The following is a 21,074-nucleotide window of genomic DNA, read 5'->3' as shown; positions in this document are numbered from 1 at the left end:
TAACTTATTAAAAATTATTAACCTTTTTCAAGATTATACATCGTATATTAATGTCTTTGCATTATGTTCTTTCCTCGTGCTCCAGTAAACTCTGGTTTTTACTGGCGTACATTCTGCCCACCCCTCATTAACTCATTTCCCACTTCATTTTTTTATTTCAACACTCATTCTCCCATTTCAGTATTGAACCTTCACTCATTTCCAACTTCTCGTCTACCTTTCAATGTCCCATTTTTATTGCATTGCTTCTTATTGGGTTACAGCTCAACATCAGTGGCCACTGGTAGCCCTTAAGAGCTTCAGTTAAGTAGCCATGCTTCATGTGTGAGCCTTGGCATGAATGCCAGCAGGCTATTTTCCAATCCAGGCAACGTATCAGCTAAGCCTGATCCTGCCGTTCTCACCTCCCTGATATGCTTGAAACAAATCAGGGAAAGGGTGTGACCAGGCCGAGGAACCTGGATGATATTTTTCCTGCTTCTTAACCCGGGGATCCTGAAGTAAACTCTGAATCCTGAGTGCAATGCTAGCTAGCAAACTCGAGTTGAGTTTGTGGCCTCCACTCCTTGCCTCTGCAGCTCCAGATAGAGCAGGCAGTTATGAGGAGTGAGCTGTTGGGAGTTCATAATGTGCCACCATTCTGTAAAGAATGGGGCACAGAGATGGTTTCGTTAAATCTTCCTGGTATATAAAGTCTCACTTCAATCGCATCTGCTCCTCTTATTCCAGTATATGCATGTCATAAAGTCTCAACTCTCGTTTCCAATTTCAATTGACTCACAGTCCCCTTTTCCATTATTTATGCACTATAGTGTATTTTTGCCTCATTTTCTTTTCTGAGCTTCAGTCTTTATTCTATAAATAATCTCAATACAATTTCTAGTTTCCTTTCTGTTATACAGCTTCTTATTACAAAATTTCTGGTCCTCAAGGTTTTGGATAACACAGATGTCCAGAAAATTTCTTTGCAGTATCTATTAAACACTCTTGGACTATATTCAAGTAAGGGACAGGGTAAATCTTTTTCTACACTGTTCTGAGAATGTATCTTAGTCTCAGCCTCAATATATTTTCCCTATATGATGGTGTAATTTTCTTCACACATTTAGTAAAGTTTTTTGTCTAATTTTAAGCTGAAATTTTACCACCATTTCTCTCTCTATCTGACCTGCTGAACTTTTCTGACATTTTACTTTTATTTTTGGCAGAAGTAGAATCACAGAATAAAATTCCACATCTAGTTTTAAATAATAAAGAATTGAGTGTAATTTTTTTAGTATGGTGTCATGACCAATTTGAACCAGGATATTTGCATCATAAGAAAGACAAAAGAAGAACTAATAGTTTCTTTAGCCTCAGCTTGACTACATATGTCATCGATGTACGTCAATTGCCAGAAATTGGCTCGACAACCCTATTCCAGTCTCGATTCCACTCTCTATTTCTATAGAGCCATTGCAGGTATCTACCACTCTGGAAAGAAAATATTTTCAGTAATAGAATTAGAAAATAGTTCTTCAGGGCAGAAATCAACAAAATCCTTTGTAAGTTAACACTGTCTCCATATTGATATTTCTTCTTACTTGCTTGCCCATACCTTTTAATAATTTCCTTCTCTAAGTTTATTTTTTCCATGACACCTTTGCTTTAAAAAATATTCTAATCATTAATTAGGGGAAGAGAAAACAATTTAATTTCTTGTCCAATAATATGTGAATATGATAACAATATTTTTCATTTGCTTTGGATCATAAGGTCAACAAAGTCCCTGGCATGTCCTCACCATCTGATTCTCCAGCTGAAGATAAACACAGAAAGACTTCAGCAATTTTCCCCAATTGCCCACCATGGAAAATAGAAAATCTCTTGTTAGTAATGCCTCGTTTATAATGTAGTTCTGTGATGTAGTGATTTGCAGTGTTACAACACATCTCTGGAGTATCTGTGAAAACAAGTATATACATGTGTGACAGTAATAATAAACCTAATTCAAGAGTGAGTGGGAGTATTTATGAGTAAGAGGAGGTGTGAATGTGGGAGGTGAGCTGGTGTATGCATGAGCAAATTGAAAAAGGTATGTGTGCAAATGTGCCTCTCAGTGAACATATATGTAATCGTGTTGGCTTGGTGTATTTTTGACATACACTATTAAAATATCAAACCCTCACCATTTTTGCATTACTCAAAGGACTCAAGGTACAGTACATTTCAGTAAAGGGTACTTACACAGTGAAGGGGTCAAATTGATTCTTTAGTTTGTTCCACCATTGTACACAAAATTACAAAAATAGGCCAAGTAATAGCATAGTTTGGGACTGGCCTGCAGCTGAGAAGTAATGCTTTCAAACAGTATAGTTAAGTAAAGGTGACTAGCAAAGCTGATGACGTCACCAGACATGTGGGTACATAGCGTTCTGATGGACGGTCACCAGTCATGTGAATCCACTCCAGGGATTTCTGTTTACATGAGAACAAAAATAAAATCCTCATTTTGAACAAGTTTATGGATGGATGATGTTAAATGTGCCAGAATGTCCAAGTTCCCTTGTTTTTAATATATCACTAAAGCCTGAAAACTAAAAATCTATCTTCATTAAAAACAAGTACAAGAGAAAATGGGAAAATGCAATCTTAATAATCAAGTCATTTGTTTGGAAGATTCAATTTAACATTTTCTTATAATAGTATATGTATATAGATCTAGTAAAATCATAACATAAAAACAGTTTTATATTATTTTGATCTAATATATAATTGGTAAAAAGGTGAGTATTTTTGTGGATGGAATATGTGTCCCTCTATGTCAAACAAGCACTCAGTGGTCAAGTTTTACTGATTTGCTTTCTTATTTTTGATAGATCATTGAAGACTGTCCCTTGCCTTAGAATATAAGGAACTTTGAAATAAATTTTATGCAATTCAAAAAAGACTGGGTTTGATTACCTATTTTAAACATTCTCCTGAAGGTAACACAACTTGTCCAAGTTCGGAAGGGAATTTCTGTTTGCCTCTCAAGGTTTGTGCATCAATTTGCAAGCTAAGAGAAGAAAGCCAGAGATTCCCTTCCCAAGCAACTATTATTCAAAGGCAACGGAATGAAATATTTGCTCATTTTTTTTCTCATTTATCCTTTTTTAAGAAAACAAAAAACTGTGATTCTCATTAGAACCTTGGTCGAGCTTCAGTGGGAACAACACCAAGCAACATCCCATAATATTCATGCAACATTAACCATAGCAACGCCACTCAGATTTAGCTCTGCCCTTTTCCACCATTCAGTGCAGTGTTATGTTTTTCATTTTAAAAATAACCCCCTCCTCCCCTCGAAGACCCAGACCAGTTGAGACCCACCCTACCCACCCAGATTCCCTTCTCCCTTCCAGTCGAGCTAGCTATCAATAAAATGTTTTAAAGCACGTTCTATGTTCATTCGATGTCCAACTCTTGTGACTCCAAGTTCCACATAGTCTTCTTTTGTCAAGGCAGGTAGATGAGAGCCTTCGATCTCATTATGCAAGAAGCTCTCTCTGTGTTCTGATAGGTTAAGACTGTCGAGCCAGTCTGCTACGTCGTACTTGTTCCACATCACCATGGGCTTTTGGCAGAAGGGTTTGGGGGGAAGCAAAGAATGCATGGGGACACCAGAGGGAGATGGGGAGCGGCTACGAGCACTGGCACTCCTCACCACAAACCGCACCTCCTTAGGCTCGTGAGGAATATTGAGGCTAGAAGATTTCAGGATTGTGGGAGGGGTCTGTGTTGGTGTGGAGAGTGGTGAGGGCCTTGGTGAACTGATGCCGGCTTCTGTCCTTGATTCGAGGCCAGGTTTTGCAGGGCTTGGAGCCCTTCGGGTAACTGGGTGCCTGGAGCCAGGACGGATAGTGAATGTTGCTCCGAAGCTCCGCTGGGATATTGTGTTCAGTTCTCCTAAACTACTGAAAAGTCTGCAGACAAAAAAAGAAAATAGAGAATTAGGAGTTGGTGTCCTGGGCTTCATCTTAGTGAGTCACCCAAGGCAACATGTCCAAATCTCAACATCTATCAGGCTACAGCAGGAAGCTAGCTTTGCACTTTCACTATCCCATATCGGGGAACTTTCACAGAATTTTCACACTCATCAGAAAAGACCTGCTAGAGAGAGCTTGAATTTCTTCCTGGAAAATGAAACTTTTTTCTCCTTGAAAGACTTTAATGCTGATGCCAATAGATTTTGCTGCACAAGTACAGCGGTCACTATGGAACAAAGTGGTCTGAAGTTTAAGTGTGGAGAGAGGTGACTGTAGTTCGGTGACTAGGTTTGCCAATAGACTTTTGTTAACAGAATGTGGGCACAGTGGGCACAGCCAAGGACAACATTCATACTTCATCTATAAATGACCTTTTTGAACTGAATAGCTTGCTAAGCCATTTCAGAGTTATATTAGGTCTGGAATAACATATTGGCAAACATCTTTCCATGAAAGATATTAGTGAATCCTGATTAGGTTTTAAACATTAATTAGGTTACTTAATGCTCACAATTTTTGTCAAACCATTATCAATAATATATATACTAAATTATTTATATTTAAATTCCCTGCTGCCATTGAGTGATTTGAAATCATGATCAGGAATCAATAGCTCATGCATTTGAACACTGTGTAGTACCTTAACCTTGGTGTTGTTATACAAAACTATGGGGATGATGGTAGACTGAAAAGAGGGTAAATTAAACACAGAAGGGTGTGTATGTTATGGGAACCAAGTGTGTGAGTGCATGAGTTTTGTGGGTTTGCTGAATATGGAGACAGATTGGTGGTGAGAGTTTGAAGTGTGGGGTTCTGATTGTTGGAGTGATTTGAAAGAGATTGCATTAGCTTGATTAGTGAGGTGCACTGTGTTGTTATTATTCTCTTCTAGATTATGTATTGCATTGAACTGCTGCTGCTAAGTTAACAAATTTCACATCACATGACGGTGATAATAAACCTGATTCTGATAGTAGGGAGATGTGGGTTACTGGGCTTCAGCTGATTAGTTTGTGGGAGATGAGCATAGATTGTTACCATTTAATAAAAATCCAAATGACTGAAATTGTTAGAACTTAATCTAGTATATATTTTAGTCAACTTTTCCACACATTTTGATATAAACTGTATAGCATATCCATCCAAGAGGATGGTCGAATAAGATGACTGACTTCTGAGATCTTTAAAGGGTATAGGGTAGAACAGATCATTTGGTGAAACTGATGGCTAAGCCCAAACCAGTTTGCCTACTATCCCAAGCGATCACTTTTCAAGATTGAGAATTATCTATGGTTGACATCAAAAACTCACAACCTTGTACCACGCATTCTGTGTTCAATCGTCTTCTATTTCAAAGTTTCAGGTTATTTTAAAGAGATAGAACACCATAACTGAGTGTTTCCTACAGTTCATGCTAGGAAATGCACACAACACACACAACATCCAATAATTCAAGCTTAGCACTCAGCATCATCAACGATACAGCTAAAAGACACAAACTTCAAAATTTGTATAGGGGGCACTGCACGTCCATCACCCTTTTATTTACATCTCCTTTCTGATCACCAGTTATTATGTTGCACCAGTTTACAATCTAACATAAACTCCAAATGAAGCCTGAGAGCAAAATTTACTCATCAAATATTTATCTTGGTTTAAACACTGATTAGGATTACATTTGTCAAAAAGTGCATTAGTGTAAAGTATGGTTGTGTTGTATAATGCTTGGAGAAATTTAGAGTTAATCTTTAACCAATAAGGGTAATTCTCTAAGATTGTCTTTAACCAATAAGGGTAATTCTCTAAGATTGTATGGATGGTAAGTGGTTGTTTTCCCACTTCCACCCCATGACAGAAAATCACAAGTGCAATGCCAGCTTGCATTTAGAAACAGAGTTATAGTCAGTATTATTACCACTACTTTACGTTAAAGATGGAGGAAGGTGTCACTTTGAACCTTGGAAAGTAAGTTGTCTGAAATCTAATTGTTACTAGGTTACTGGAAGATGAAGAAATGGAGCCAATGAATTAATTTGACAGAATGTCAGTGATGCTTTCACCATACAAATAAAAATAATGCACACTAGGTATGACTTCCTCCAAGTCCTACTAAGTGCCCAATTCTTATCAACAGATGGCAATTTAATTTTTCTTATTTTTTAGCACTTATAGGTCTGCAGTGAGCATTTCACACTTAAAATTTTTGTTTCTGAGTCTCTGTAGTTATGGAAATGATGAAAATTCCAGTAGTTGAGTGCCATTGAACTTTCCCAGACTGGATGCAGCAACTCTAAATTCTCTCTGCAATTGCTCATGAATCACTCAGGGAAAAATGAAAGCCATTTTGTGAAGATGTAAAAGTGACTGAGAAATGGAAGGGAGATTGCAGGTACTGGAAGTAATGATTTGAGCTTACGTATGTGTTCACCTTCCTGCCCTTGAGTGGAACCAAAAGCTGTCTGACTTGGTGGAGGGCAGCCCATGGGTTAGAAATGAAAAAATAAAACACAAAAGAACACACACGCACACACACGCACGCAAAATGAGTACGGCAATGTTTCATCTTCACCATAAGGAAAATTCACAGTTCATAAGACAGCAGAATTAAAAGAATCCAGACAAAGCAAAATCCAAGAAGGGAATTTGGATGTGGCGAATGGTAGTGAGCACTTACACAATTTGCTCACCCTCCTGAGGCTCGAGGTGATTCTAGACAGAGCACCACAACGCATGCACAGTGAGCGGAAAAAAAAGAGGCAATGAGAGAGAAATGTTAGCATCAATCCATGAAAATGACCAGACATTTCCACTACATACACTACAGTAAACACTTCCCATAGTAGACTTGCTTCACATTACTTCAGAGTCTGAGTCTTGGATCTCCTTCCTGTGTTTCCCATCGTTACAATACAAAGAATTGTAACAGTCTGTGATAGGTTTGATCTTGACTCAGGGTATGGGGTAAAAGCAATTTAAAATGATCCAATAAGTGCAAGGGAATTAAGATTTTCAACACATAATCTGGGGCATTACTCAATTCAGAATATGAACCTTATGAACTCAAAAAAAAAGCAAGCCTGTTGCTGTGTGGAGAATGCTTTGTCAAATTCTACTTATGCCAAAGAAAAGACTGTGTTGTAGAATTTGCAGTCATCTCTCGGGAACCATGTTTCAGTACTAATGCGAAGAGGGGTTAGATCCTAGAACTATGAGGTATGTTAAGTGCCAGGTTTAGAATTCTACTGCCAAAGGAACTTGATTATAATGGTTTTGAACTTTACTCTTACAATAGTCATGCAAGAACCTGGATTTTACAACAATGTTCCATCACTGAGTTTGCCAGAGACCTTGTGAATGATGTGAAGATGGCAAGGTGAATTAACAAGGATGCAAACAAAAGTTGTGGGGTCTTGAACTTTATAAATAGATGTGGAATACAAAAGCAGTAAGTTATGCTGGACCTACACAAATCAGTAGTAAACCCCAGGATGGTGTTTATTGACCATTTATGGACACCTTGCTTTGGGCATAGTCAAGGCATTGGAGGATGTAGAGGACATTTACTGCCATAGTATAAGGGATATGGCACTTCTGTTATATTTAAAGACTAGATTGGAGTTGTTCTCTGCAGATAGTTAAGAGGAGATTTAGCAGGTGATTGTTACATCTTGAACATTTTGATTTCTGACCTCTTGCTTCTGACGTTAGTTGCATCCATGGCCCGACAGAAAATGACCTGTAGGCCTATGTCCTGAGTTGGGCACAGACAGAGACAGGAATTATAGCTCAGTGCTTGAATTGGAGGGGAAGGTGAAGACCACAGGAAGACATGTACTGACAACAAGGTAAGTTAAATGGTAGGACTGGACAGCAAGGCTCATGGGGTAGAGAAAATACAGTGCATGGGGGATGGCAATGCTTTGAACAATATCGGGGGGTGTCAGCTGGGCAGTGAGGTTGTACCAATACAGGAAAGATTAACTGAATATCCAATTTGATTTCTTGTCTTTGGTGTCCCTCTGGGACATAGTCCAAAGTGGTCCCTTAGGGGACATAGTCCAAGTTTCCCCATAATGCTTCAAATGCCTGCTGAATGACATCATCCTATGTGCTGAAAAGCAAGAATTGTGTCTGGCGTAAGGGTCACCTGCTCGCAGTAGTGTCCTGGAAAAGAAAATGGCATGCAATTGAATCTCTTAGCAACAGCTTCACAGCAGAAGGGTGGATCATGAGAATGAACAGATTTAGGATAATCTGTGAAAGAACCAGAGAGATAATGGATAGATTTTTCCAAGCAGAGAATTGTTATGAACTGAAATGCACTATTTATAAAAGTGTTGCAAGTGGTTTCAATAGAAGCCTTTCAAAGGGGAATTGAACACATAACTGTAAAGGAAAGGCTTTGCAGGGCCAATAACAAAGGAGTAATAATTGACATCAACCAAGTGTCTTATTTAACATCATGGCAAAATAATTTCTTTGCATACTAATGATCCTGTGAAAGTTTGGAAGAATATACAAGGAGTTAAAATATAATTTGCCTGGGATATACTTCTGGCTCAAACTAGATATGAGGATGATAAGACAGTCCAAAGGGAATTTAATTTCATAATGCATGCTGTCTTAATTTCTTAATTTCCTCATGCTGTCATGCTTAGTCTGACAACATCTCTTAACCTCTGCCTTCTAAGAAGTGGGCATTTCTACTCTGTGCCATGTTAATAGGCAGTTACATAGGCAGTTGCAACTAGACCATAAGACATAGGAGCAGAATTAGGCCATTTGGCCCATTGAGTCTGCTCTGCCATTCAATCGTGGCTGATCCTTTTTCCTCTCCTCAGCCCCACTCCCCGGCATTCTCCCCATAACCTTTGATGCCATGTCCAATCAAGAATCTAGTAAGCTCTGCCTTAAGTACTTAATGGCCTGGTCTCCACAGCCTGCAGTAATAAATTCCACAAATTCACCACCATCTGGCCAAAGAAATTTCTCCGCATCCCTGTTTTGAAAAGGCGCCCCACTATCCTGACACTGTGCTCTCTTGTCCTAGACTCTCCCACTATAGGAAACATCCTTTCCACATCTACTCTGTCTAGACCTTTCAACATTCAAAAGGTTTCAATGAAATCCCCCCTCGTCCTTCTAAATTTCAGCAAGTACAGACCTAGAGCTAACAAACGTTCCTCGTATGATAACCATTTCACTCCCAGAATCATCCTTGTGAACCTTCTCTGAACCTTTTCAAATGCCAGCACACCTTTTCTTAGATGAGGAGCCCAAAACTATTCACAATACTCAAGGTGAGGTGTCACCAGTGCCTTATAAAGCCTCAGCATCACATCCCTGTTCTTGTATTCTAGACAACTTGAAAGGAATGCTATCATTGCATTTGCCTTCCTCACTACCTGCAAGTTAACCTTTAGGGTGTTCCACACAAGGACTCCCAAGTCCTTTGCATCTCAGATTTCTAGCTTTTCTCCCCATATAGAAAATAGTCTGCACATTTATTGCTGCTACCAAAGTGCATGATCATGTACTTTCCAACATTGTATTTCATTGCCACTCTTTTGCCCAGATTCCTAATCTGTCAAAGTCCTTCTGCATCCTACCTGTTTCCTCAACACTACCTGCCCCTCCACTGATCTTTGTATCATCTGAAAACTTGGCAACAAAGCCATCTATTCTATCATCTAAATCATTAATATACAGCATAAAAATAAGCAATCCCAACACCACTAGCCAGTAGCAACCAACCAACCATAAAAGGATCCTTTTATTCCTACTCACTGCCTTCTACCAATCAGCCAATGCTCTAACCATGCCAATAACCTTCCTGTAATACCTTGGGCTCTTAAACTGGTAAGCACCCTCATGTGAAAGTCCAAATATACAACATCCACTGCATCCCTTTTATCTATCCTACTTGTAATCTCCTCAAAGAATTCTAACAGGTTCGTCAGGCTAGATTTTCCCTTAAGGAAACTATGCTGACTTTTTCCTATCTTGTCCTGTGTCACCAAGTACTCCATAACCTCATCCTTAACAATTGACTCAAATATCTTCCCAACCACTGAGGTCAGCTTAACTGGTCTATAATTTATTTTCTGTTGCCATCTTCCTTTCTTAAAGAGTGGGGTGACATTTGCAATTTTCCAGTCCTCACACACCATGCCAGGGTATTGGGAACTACAATGAATGTCATGAATTTGTTTCGTGCTGTAGACTGCAGGAATCAAGGGTTTATAATTAGGCCATTCTTTAATTGGGAATTTGGGAGATACTGTAAGCATGAGTTATAATGTAGCAATGGGCACTCTATGAAATTGTCACATCATAGGAGGTCATTTGGCCTAAAGATATCAAATCATTTCAGGTTCTTTGTAGAGCAAGTAATTGAGTTCCTTTCCAGAGATTTTTCTTCAAAGGTCAATTGAATTCCATTTTGAAAGCTCTCATTCACTCTTATGACAGGCAGTGAATTTCAAGTCATAATCACTCTCTACATGAAAATGTTTCTCACTATATATTTTCCCCATCACTTGAAATGTATGTCTTCTAGCTCTTGAACCACCTACTAATTTGAAAAGCTTATTCAAGTTCATCAAGATGCTTGGAGAGTTCTGTTAAATCTCCTCCCACCCATTGTTTCAAGAACAACTCCAGGGCTTCCAAAGTATCTCTGAAACTGAAAGTCCTCATCCTGGAACTTCCTTAGTAAATCTTAGAGATAAAGTGACTGGAAATAAATGCAGAATGTCATTTTAACCTGATAAGTGCTTTAGAAAAGTTCAACGTAAGGACACTGCTTTAGTACTCTGAGCTCCTCTGATTTCTAGGATTCCATTTATTTTCCAATATGTTCTGCTATTTATTAAAAGGTATGCACTCTATTTGGACTTATGCCATTTTGTTGATATTGTCTATCTTTCCTTTCTCCAGCAGAATTTCCTATGCAAGGGCAGACTGAATAGTTTATTTGTCTTTTAAGGACACTCTTGAAATTAATTGCAAATTGAGGCATTGATTTTCCATTCCATCATCCAGCTCACTATGAACTTAGTAACTGCCACCCAAAATGCTGGTGGAACACAGCAGATCAGGCAGCATCTATAAGGAGAAGCACTGTTGACATTTCGGGCCGAGACCCTTTGTCAGGACTGCCAAACTGCTTGAACTTTGTGCCTAGCATTGAGTTGGACTATGGGGCACTTGTGCACCAAGGTTCCAAGCATGTTGGCTACAGTCATCAAACATGGAATGTTTTCATTCTATCTGCATCAATATCAAAAGCAACAAAAGAGAAAGGAGTAGAGATCCGAAGGAATTTTGAAACAAGTCTTATCTGTTCCTAGAATTCTGTGGTGGCAAATGAGGCAAATGTTAGCAGCCAAAATCTTTAAACAGCCAAAGCCATGGTATGTTTGCTATGAATGGTGCATGAATAAAAGGTTCATGCCAAACATTTCACACACAGATGCAATATTTACACAGTATAATGGACGGAATCATGTAAGGTTGTGCTACTTTATAAATAAAGCTCAAATATATCACCAGCCATTCCTTTTCCATTTCTTTCAGAGATGTTCCATTATCAAGTTGATGCCATGGTCTCTGGTGAGGTGTGAGACTGGAAACATCAATCAGTGCTTTTATTAGTCTGTTTTTACCAGAATTCGCTTTCTTTGCTCTTAAATAGTAATTTAAGCATCAGTACCATTTACACCTGTTTTATAACTGGTTTACAGTTGGCTCTTACCCTTCCTTCATCTTCGACAGACTTGTGGCTCCAGTGCCTGGCCTGTTTTTGGGTTATTGACTGTGCTGTGATCAATGCCATTCAAGACCATTCCCAGCTGTGATTAGTTAACCATCAAATAAATCATTGCTGTTCTTTTGTTTAAGTGAAGGCATTCCAGTAAATTGGGAATACTGAACAGAACAAATGAACTATCATTCATTTTCTTTCCCAGAAAAATTGCAAAACAAACTGATTTGTTGCAACCTTCCTGAGTTTGCTGAGACATGGAATTGTGAGGGGAGTGGGTCTCATAACAAAAAACCATTAACACCTACTAATAGAACTCAATTACTGAAAAATACTTACAGATCCATTGATTAATCCTGCCTCCATGTACTCTTGGATTTACTCTCCATTTTACATTACCCTTTCCCATGTAGTCACTTTTAGAAGTTCCTCAACTTACCTTTAAACTTTTAGAGAACCAATATTGAAGTTAAACTTTCTGTCACATTCAGCAAAGCTAAAATCCTTACAAGATCTCTGTGTTTCTATATTTTTCTGCCCAACATTACAACATCAATGGAAGCTACAAGCTAAGGTCCATGAACTGGATACTGTGTAATTCTCTCTCAAAACATTTCTGCCTCTGTACTTTTCTTTCTACCTTTAAGATATACTTTAAAACCAAACTCTCTGATCCAGTTATCCCAAAATCTTGTATACACTTTGTCAAATTTTGTGGCATAATGCTTAGTTGAAGCATGTTGGACTAATTTACTACATTAAAGACAGAAAAAAATGAAAGGTTGATATAACCATATAACAATTACAGCACGGAAACAGGCCATCTCGGCCCTTCTAGTCCGTGCTGAATGCTTACTCTTACCTAGTCCCATCTACCTGCACTCAACCCATAATCCTCCATTCCTTTCCTGTCCATATACCTATCCAATTTTTTTCAAATGACAAAATCGAATCTGCCTCTACCACTTCTACTGGAAGCTCGTTCCACACAGCTATCACTCTCTGAGTAAAGAAGTTCTCCCTCGTGTTTCCCCTAAACTTTTGCCCTTTAACTCTCAACTCAAGTTTAATAATCAAACTAATTGAAAGTTCTCACTCAATTTGCACATTTTCTCTGGGACTATATGGGGTTCCTCAGAGTGCTCAATCTTTCTCCCACATCCCAAAGATGTGCCAATAGGTTAATTGCGTGCTGTAGATTGTTAAACTTAAGTATATGCAAAAGGGAATTGATGGGAAGGGGTTAGAGAGAGACAGAGAAAATCAATTGCAGGAAATAAAAAGAAATGGAACTCATGAACTGCTCCCCTGGGAAGTGATGTGGGGCCAACAGGACGAGTAAACTTCCCTGTTGTGGTATTTCTAAGAATAAGCAGTAATATTTATCACATCATCCTTTGCTCTAACATAAATCCAACTTGACCCAGGGGTTACACAATCACTTCTTCAGTCTAAGGTTATAGGCTTAGAATCAACTTTGGCAACTGGAGCAGATAATCTGGACTGACAGCCTGTTAAAATGTTGAAGGCATCATAGTTTTAGAAGAGCCATCTTTTAGATAAGATATCAATGTGTCCTGACAATAGATTATATATTATTCTTTGGTACGATTCAAAGAGTAGGAAAATTCTCCAAATGTCAGCAAGATTTGCTCTGGCATCCATACCAACTGTTGGAATTGGTTGTTTTTTTTCTGTTTTTGGTATTAGTTGAATAAGTGTAAGACTAAAATCGTAGTTATTTCAACACACACAAAATGCTGGTGGAACACAGCAGGCCAGGCAACATCTATAGGAGAAGCACTGTCAATGTTTCAGGCCCAGACCCTTGTCTCAGCCTGAAACATCGACAGTGCTTCTCCTATAGATGCTGCCTGGCCTGCTGTGTTCCAGCAGCATTTTGTGTGTGTTGTTGTTTGAATTTCCAGCATCTGCAGATTTCCTCGTGTTTGCTCGTAGTTATTGCTAACATTTTTTTTACTTGGGGTCATGTACTCTGTCAATGCTCCCAATATGGCCTCGTGTAAATCAGTGAGATCTGACGTAAATTGGGAGACCACTTTGCTCAGCACCTACACTCTGCCTGCCAGGAGAAGCAGGATCTCCCAGTGTCACCCATTATAATTCCACTTCCCATTCCCATTCTGATATCTCCCTCCATGGCCTCCTCTACTGTTGCGATAAGGCCACACTCAAATGGAAGGAACAAGACATATATTTCGTTTGGGTAGCCTCCAACCTGATGGTATGAACATTGATTTCTTGAACTTCCCATCCATCTCTCCTTCACCATTTCCCATCCCCTTTTCCCTCTCTCACCTTATCTCCTTGCCTGCCCATTGCATCCTTCTGGTGTTTCTCCCCCCCCTTTTCTTTCTTCCATGGCCTTCAGTCCTCTTCTATCAGACTCACCCTTCACCAGCCCTGTATCTCTTCCACCAATCAACTTCCCAGCTCTTCACTTCATCCACCCCCCGGTTCACCTATCACCTTGTGTTTCTCTCTCCTCTCCCCACACCTTTTAAATCTATTCCACATCTTTTTTTTCTCCAGTCCTGCCGAAGAGTCTCAGCCCAAAATGTCGACTGCACTCTTTTCCACAGATGCTGCCTGGCCTGCTAAGTTCCTCCAGCATTTTGTGTGTGTTGCTTGGATTTCCAGCATCTGCAGATTTTATTTGGGTTCATCACTTTTTTTTATTTTTCATTAGCAAAATATTATCACTTAGCACAAGTACTTTGACAGTGACTTTTGATTGGATCCCTTTTGCCACAAGAATGTGGCTTTATCTATGGTAGAAAAGTACTAGTTTTTGCAAAGGGACCATCTTCTTTGCTCCTTGTTCACTTTCTGTTCTTCTAGTTCATATGCTCTGTATCTGTTCCTTAAAATGTTGAAGCAACAAGTTTTCACTCATTCTCGAACTTAAAAGAACCCAGGGATCAGAAAAATTACCAAGATCCCACACAACTTGCTCCAGGATTCAAATGTTAAGTGCGCTAATGTTCCCCTTTATTTCCCTGCATCTATACCCCTCATTTTTAACCAGATTTTCTGAGATTTTTAACTTATTTATCATTATGAACAACTTATCTTGATCAACTTTAGTAATTCCCTTTGGATTTTTAAAATTCAATTAGGCCATGCAAAGTGCCTTTTGAAAAGAAGTCTATGTTTCTCATTGGCACTTAACATGTTTGAACATAGTGATTCCATGAAGGAAGAGCACAGGTAGACTGATGGGTGTGATTCTCAGAGAATCAAAAATGTAGACTCAAAAATTCAATGGGATCCTGTCACGAAACATATCTTTACTTGTCTACCTCTCTCTGCTCTCCGCAGGATCACTCTCTCCTTGATTCCTTTTTCCATTCATCCCTCCCCAATAATCTCCCTCCTGGCATGCATCACTGCAAGCAAAGAATGCTACATCTGCCCATCCACTTCCTCTCTCACCTGCATTCAGAGCCCTAAACTGTCTTTCCAGGTGAGGTAATACTTTACTTGCCAACCTGCTGGAGTCATCTCCTGTATCTAGTGCTCCCGATGCGGCCTCCTCCACATTGGTGAGACCTGGTGTAAATTGGGGAACCACTTTGTCAAGCAACTCCGCTCCATTCACAAAAAGCTGAGTTTCCTGGTGGCCAACCATTTTAATTCTGATTCCCTTTCCCGTTCTGACATGTTGATCCATGACTTCCTTTTGTGCCATGAGGCCACTCTCAGAGTGCAGGAACACCTCAAATTCCATCTAGGTAGCCTCCAACTTGACGGCATGAACATCTATTATTGAATCTGATTGAATTCTCTGAGGAAGTGACAAATCAAACTGATGAAGTTAGAGCAGTGGATGTGGTGGGGTGTATGGATTATGACAGCTTGATTGGATGTTTTGATGTATACACTTTCCACTCACCACCACCCAGATAATAAGCCTGTAGAAAAGTCCATTCCTCACAACATCCATTTCATTGTGCCTTGTATTAATTTATGGAAAGTATTAATAAAGTCAAATAAACTTGAAAGATAATGCACTACACAAATATCAAGTCTACAGTCAAATTGTTTTTAATTATTTTGATCATATCCACTCTTCCACAGCTCCTGTCAGCAACATTGATCAGCACCTGGTGGAGGTCTGGAATTCACAGTTCTTGTCATGGTTAAGAAAGCTAGAAGATAGGACAGTGATTGGTTGTCCTTCGTATCCGATGATGACAGGGGACCTATGCAAGAGAGTTTTTAAAGTGGAAAATCCATTGCATTGGGGCAGTTCCACTCTTTTGATGTGGAAGTCCAGTTCCATTGGTATGAATAGTCTTCACAACTGGGGTTTTCCACTAATTGGCGACCATGTTTTGGTGCCAAGACTTGGGTATTTAAAGAGCTCAAGGATTAATCGTCAGTTTAATTTTGGTTCAGTCAGATTCTGTTTAGGATTTCAATCTCCAGTGAATCTATGGAGGAGACTTCGAGAGATGCTGAATTTCCCCCAACACTGATCCATCATTATTGTCAATGTCACCCCGAGCAGCCAGAGTGGTCAGAAATCTGCCATAGGGGAAGGGGCTTTGTTATGGGATGCACACAGCCGCACCATTATAAATAGGAGGCTCCTTTCTGCTATTAGAAATAGTATGCATTTTGATGTAGGGAGAAGAAGGAAAAGAGGCAAAATGAGGGCCAATATTGTCATGGAAAGGGATTGTTGTGAAGACTCAGAACTCTACTAAGCTGCTCCTACACACCACTGACCATGGTTTCAATGGTGACATCATTGTTCCTTAATCTGATCCAGTGGGTAATTTTCTCATCAGTGCTTTGCTTAACTTTACAAAACATGATCCCGTGCCTCATGACTCTCTGAATGAGTATACCATTAAACCTCATCAAACTCACTAAAATCCATACACCCCACCACATCCACTGCTCTAACTTCATCAGTTTGATTTGTCACTTCCTCAGAGAATTCAATCAGGATTGTGAGACACAATCTGCCCCTCAGAAGGCCATACTGACTATTCCTAATAAAACTATGTTTCTCCGAGTGCTCGTAAATCCTGTCTCTAAGAATCCTCTGCATTAAATACAAAATAGAAAATGGACTTCAGCTAGGGAAAGGAAATTTTACAAAATGTCTGCAAAGATGTTTTGAGAACACTTTTAAATGAAAAGAAAAAGATTAGAAGTGAGTAACGGCAAGGATATTTCAGGTGCATGCTACCAAAGGCTCTACCTTTACCTCACAATCCTGCCCAAGCAAAGCAAAGAGTAACAGAACTCAAGAGAGTAACTGAATAGTTAATGTAGGGGCTAAGAGAATACTCTACAGTAAGGGTAAGGGAAACAAAAGGGACCTGGCATGAACAGATCCAATAACCAAAAGAAGTGTACACGTTACCAGTAAAACCCCAAGGCTTGCTGTCTTCAGTCGACAACCCTGAGTTCTGTAATGGCCACTTTCCTACAACCATCAGGTTCTTGCACCACCCTAATCTTACTTCAACAATGGATCACCTCTTGCATTTTTATGTCTTTCAATGTTTCGACTTGCCTCTATGTTTTTTTTTGCACTGATGTCTTGTTCTGTAGTTTTTTTTTGTTCTTCACTGTCTGGTATAACTCATGTCTAATCTATGTCTGTGTGTTGTCTGAAACTACATACCAATGATGCAGCTGCAAGCAGGTTATTCACTGTACCTGTACCTCGGTAAATCTGTGCACATGACAATTAACTCAACTTGACTCGACAAAAAGCAATTACATGATTTATTTCCGCTCAGCAATGTGCATTAGATTTAATGCTCAGAAACTCAAGTATTGCAAAGAGCATGAAACTCACACAAGAAAGTCTGTGATGCTAAAATTCAAATTACAAACTCAGACAGTAGTGCAGCTGAATATTATGAACTATCACCCAGTCTTAAAGAATCACTCCACTGTCACTCCAGTCTTACCATATCAGAAATAGTCCCATCCTTCTCCCTCCCTGCAGCATCACAAGTTTTACACATGTCATGCCTTGGTTAAGATTTTTACTCCGATACTCCTATACTGTATAGTAGTTCCGTAAGAGCAGTCTGTTCTGCGTTTAGCATGTTTGAGCTAAAGGGCCATGTTGTGTCAGCCAGTCAGATGGTGGAATTGGGAGAAGGATCTAGATGGACACAGATGTGGGTCGAGGTCTTTTTGGCAGGAGGTGGGACAGCAGACAGGAGGGAGGGTAGCTGAGGATGGATCAATACTCCTGGGGGGGCGGGGGGAGTCCATTTGTCAAGATGGATGTTGAGCGACTGCTGTGCTTTCACGCGGACCGTGGGTCTAGTGTGTGAGTTAAAGACAACTTTAAGATCAGCATAGTTTCTGTAAAGGGGAATCTTGCTTGACAAATCTGTTAAAGTTCTTCAAGGAAGTAGCAATCAGTGTGAACAACGGAGAGGCAGTGGATGTCATTTACTTGAGTATTCAGAAGGGGTCTGACAAGGTGCCACACATGAGGCTGCTTAACAAGATAAAGTCCCACGGTGCTACAGGAAAGATACTGGAATGGATGGAGAAAAGGCTGACAGGCAGGAGGCAGCGAGTGGGAAGTAGTGGCGTTCCTCAGGGGTCAGTATTGGGACCGCTACTTTTCACATCGTTTTTCAATAATTTGGATAATGGAATTGATGGTTTTGTGGCAAAGCTTGCAGATGAAACGAAGATTGGTGGAGGGGTAGGTAGTATTGAGGAAGCAATGTGATTGCAGCAGGACTTAGACAAATTGAAAGAATGGGCAGAACTGTGGCAGATATAACCATATAACAATCACAGCACGGAAACAGGCCATCTCGGCCCTCCTAGTCTGTGCCGAACCCTTAATCTCACCTAGTCCCACCTACCCGCACTCAGCCCATAACCCTCCACTCCTTTCCTGTCCATATACCAATTTTACCTTAAATGACACAACTGAACTGGCCTCTACTACTTCTACAGGAAGCTCATTCCACACAGCTATCACCCTCTGAGTAAAGAAATACCCCCTTGTGTTTCCCTTAAACTTCTGCCCCCTAACTCTCAAATCATGTCCTCTCATTTGAATCTCCCCTACTCTCAATGGAAACAGCCTATTCACGTCAACTCTATCTATCCCTCTCAAAATTTTAAATACCTCGATCAAATCCCCCCTCAACCTTCTACGCTCCAATGAATAGAGACCTAACTTGTTCAACCATTCTCTGTAACTTAAGTGCTGAAATCCAGGTAACATCCTAGTAAATCGTCTCTGCACTCTCTCTAACTTATTGATATCTTTCCTATAATTCGGTGACCAGAACCGCACACAATATTCCAAATTTGGCCTTACCAATGCCTTGCACAAATTTAACATTACATCCCAACTTCTGTACTCAATGCTTTGATTTATAAAGGCCAGCGTTCCAAAAGCCTTCTTCACCACTCTATCTACATGAGACTCCACCTTCAGGGAACTATGCACTGTTATTCCTAGATCTCTCTGTTCCTCTGCATTCCTCAATGCCCTACCATTTACCCTGTATGTTCTATTTGGATTATTCCTGCCAAAACGTAGAACCTCACACTTCTCAGCATTCAACTCCATCTGCCAACATTCAGCCCATTCTTCTAACCGGCATAAATCTCCCTGCAAGCTTTGAAAACCCACCTCATTATCCACAACACCTCCTACCTTAGTATCATCGGCATACTTACTAATCCAATTTACCACCCCATCATCCAGATCATTTATGTATATTACAAACAACTTTGGGCCCAAAACAGATCCCTGAGGCACCCCGCTAGTCACCGGCCTCCATCCCGATAAACAATTATCCACCACTACTCTCTGGCATCTCCCATCTAGCCACTGTTGAATCCATTTTATTACTCCAGCATTAATACCTAACGACTGAACCTTCTTAGCTAACCTTCCATGGGGAACTTTGTCAAAGGCTTTGCTGAAGTCCATATAGACTACATCCACTGCCTTACCCTCGTCAACATTCCTCGTAACTTCTTCAAAAAATTCAATAAGGTTTGTCAATCATGACCTTCCACGCACAAATCCATGCTGGCTACTCCTAATCAGATCCTGTCTATCCAGATAATTATTAATACTATCTCTAAGAATACTTTCCATTAATTTACCCACCACTGATGTCAAACTGACAGGTCTATAATTGCTAAGCTTACTTCTAGAACCCTTTTTAAACAATGGAACCACATGAGCAATACGCCAATCCTCCGGCACAATCCCCGTTTCTAATGACATCTTAAAGATCTCCGTCAGAGCTCCTGCTATTTCTACACAAACTTCCCTCAAGGTCCTGGGGAATATCCTGTCAGGACCTGGAGATTTATCCACTTTTAAATTTCTTAAAAGCGCCAGTACTTCCACCTCTTTAATTGTCATAGGTTCCATAACTTCCTTACTTGTTTCCCACACCTTACACAATTCAATATCCTTCTCCTTAGTGAATACCGAAGAGAAGAAATCGTTCAAAATCTCTCCCATCTCCCTCGACTTCACACATAGCTGACCAATGGAATACAGTGTTGGGAAATGTATGATAATACATTTTTGTAAAAAGAACAATGGTGTGAATAATTATCGAAATGGGGAGAAGATTCAATCATCAGAGGTGCAGAGGGACTTAGAAGTCTTCGTGTGAGATACCCAGAAGTTTAAATTCCAGGTTGAGGTCTGTGGTAAAGAAGGCAAATGCATTTATTTCAAGGGAAATAGAATATAAAAGCAAGGAGATAATGCTGAGGCTTTATAAGACACTAGTCAGACTGCACTCGGAGTATTGCCAACAGTTTTGGGCCCCATATCTCAGAAAAAATGTGTTGTCATTGGAGAGAGTCCAGAGGAGGTTCCTGAAGATGGTTCCAGGAATGAAGGGGTTAACACAATGAGTGTTTGCCAGCTTTGAGCCTGTACTCACTGGAATTTAGAAGAATGCAGGGGAACCTCATTGAAACGTATCAAATATTGAGAAGACTAGATAGGCTGGATGTAGAGAGGATGGTTCCTGTGGTGGGGTATCCAAAACTAGAGGGTACTGCCTCAAAATTGAGGTGCGACTCTTTAGAACAGAGGTAAGGAGGATGATTTTTAGCCAGAAAGTGGTGAATCTGTGGAAGGCTCTGCTACAGAATGTGGTGGAGGCCAAGTCCACGCAAATATTTAAGGCAGAAGTTGATCGGTCAGGATATGGCGAGAAGACAGGTGTATGGGATTGAGTGAGATCCAGGATCTGCCATGATGGAATGGTGGAGCAGACTCAATGGGCTGAATGGCC

The 21,074-nt window shown here is 40.0% G+C and overlaps 1 protein-coding gene across 7 annotated transcripts in view; it reads right to left on the bottom strand.

The window, feature by feature from the left end:
- Positions 1-3,388: 3,388 nt before the first annotated feature.
- shank3a (SH3 and multiple ankyrin repeat domains 3a) overlaps positions 3,389-21,074 on the bottom strand; it is a 1,267,872-nt gene continuing 1,250,186 nt past the window's right edge. For 5 of the 7 annotated variants that reach the window (XM_059986981.1, XM_059986984.1, XM_059986980.1 and 2 more), the window contains one exon: positions 3,389-3,944. In XM_059986981.1, the coding sequence (XP_059842964.1) occupies positions 3,389-3,944 (556 nt within the window). Of the gene's footprint in view, positions 3,945-6,681; positions 6,717-21,074 lie in introns of all 7 variants that reach the window. The other 2 variants (XM_059986986.1, XM_059986987.1) reach the window with 2 other exon arrangements.

The sequence above is a fragment of the Hypanus sabinus genome, chromosome 13 (assembly GCF_030144855.1).
Source record: "Hypanus sabinus isolate sHypSab1 chromosome 13, sHypSab1.hap1, whole genome shotgun sequence".
NCBI lineage: Eukaryota > Metazoa > Chordata > Chondrichthyes > Myliobatiformes > Dasyatidae > Hypanus > Hypanus sabinus.
The sequence above is the reverse complement of the archived record's forward strand: the minus strand, read 5'-3'. Positions and strand labels throughout refer to the sequence as shown.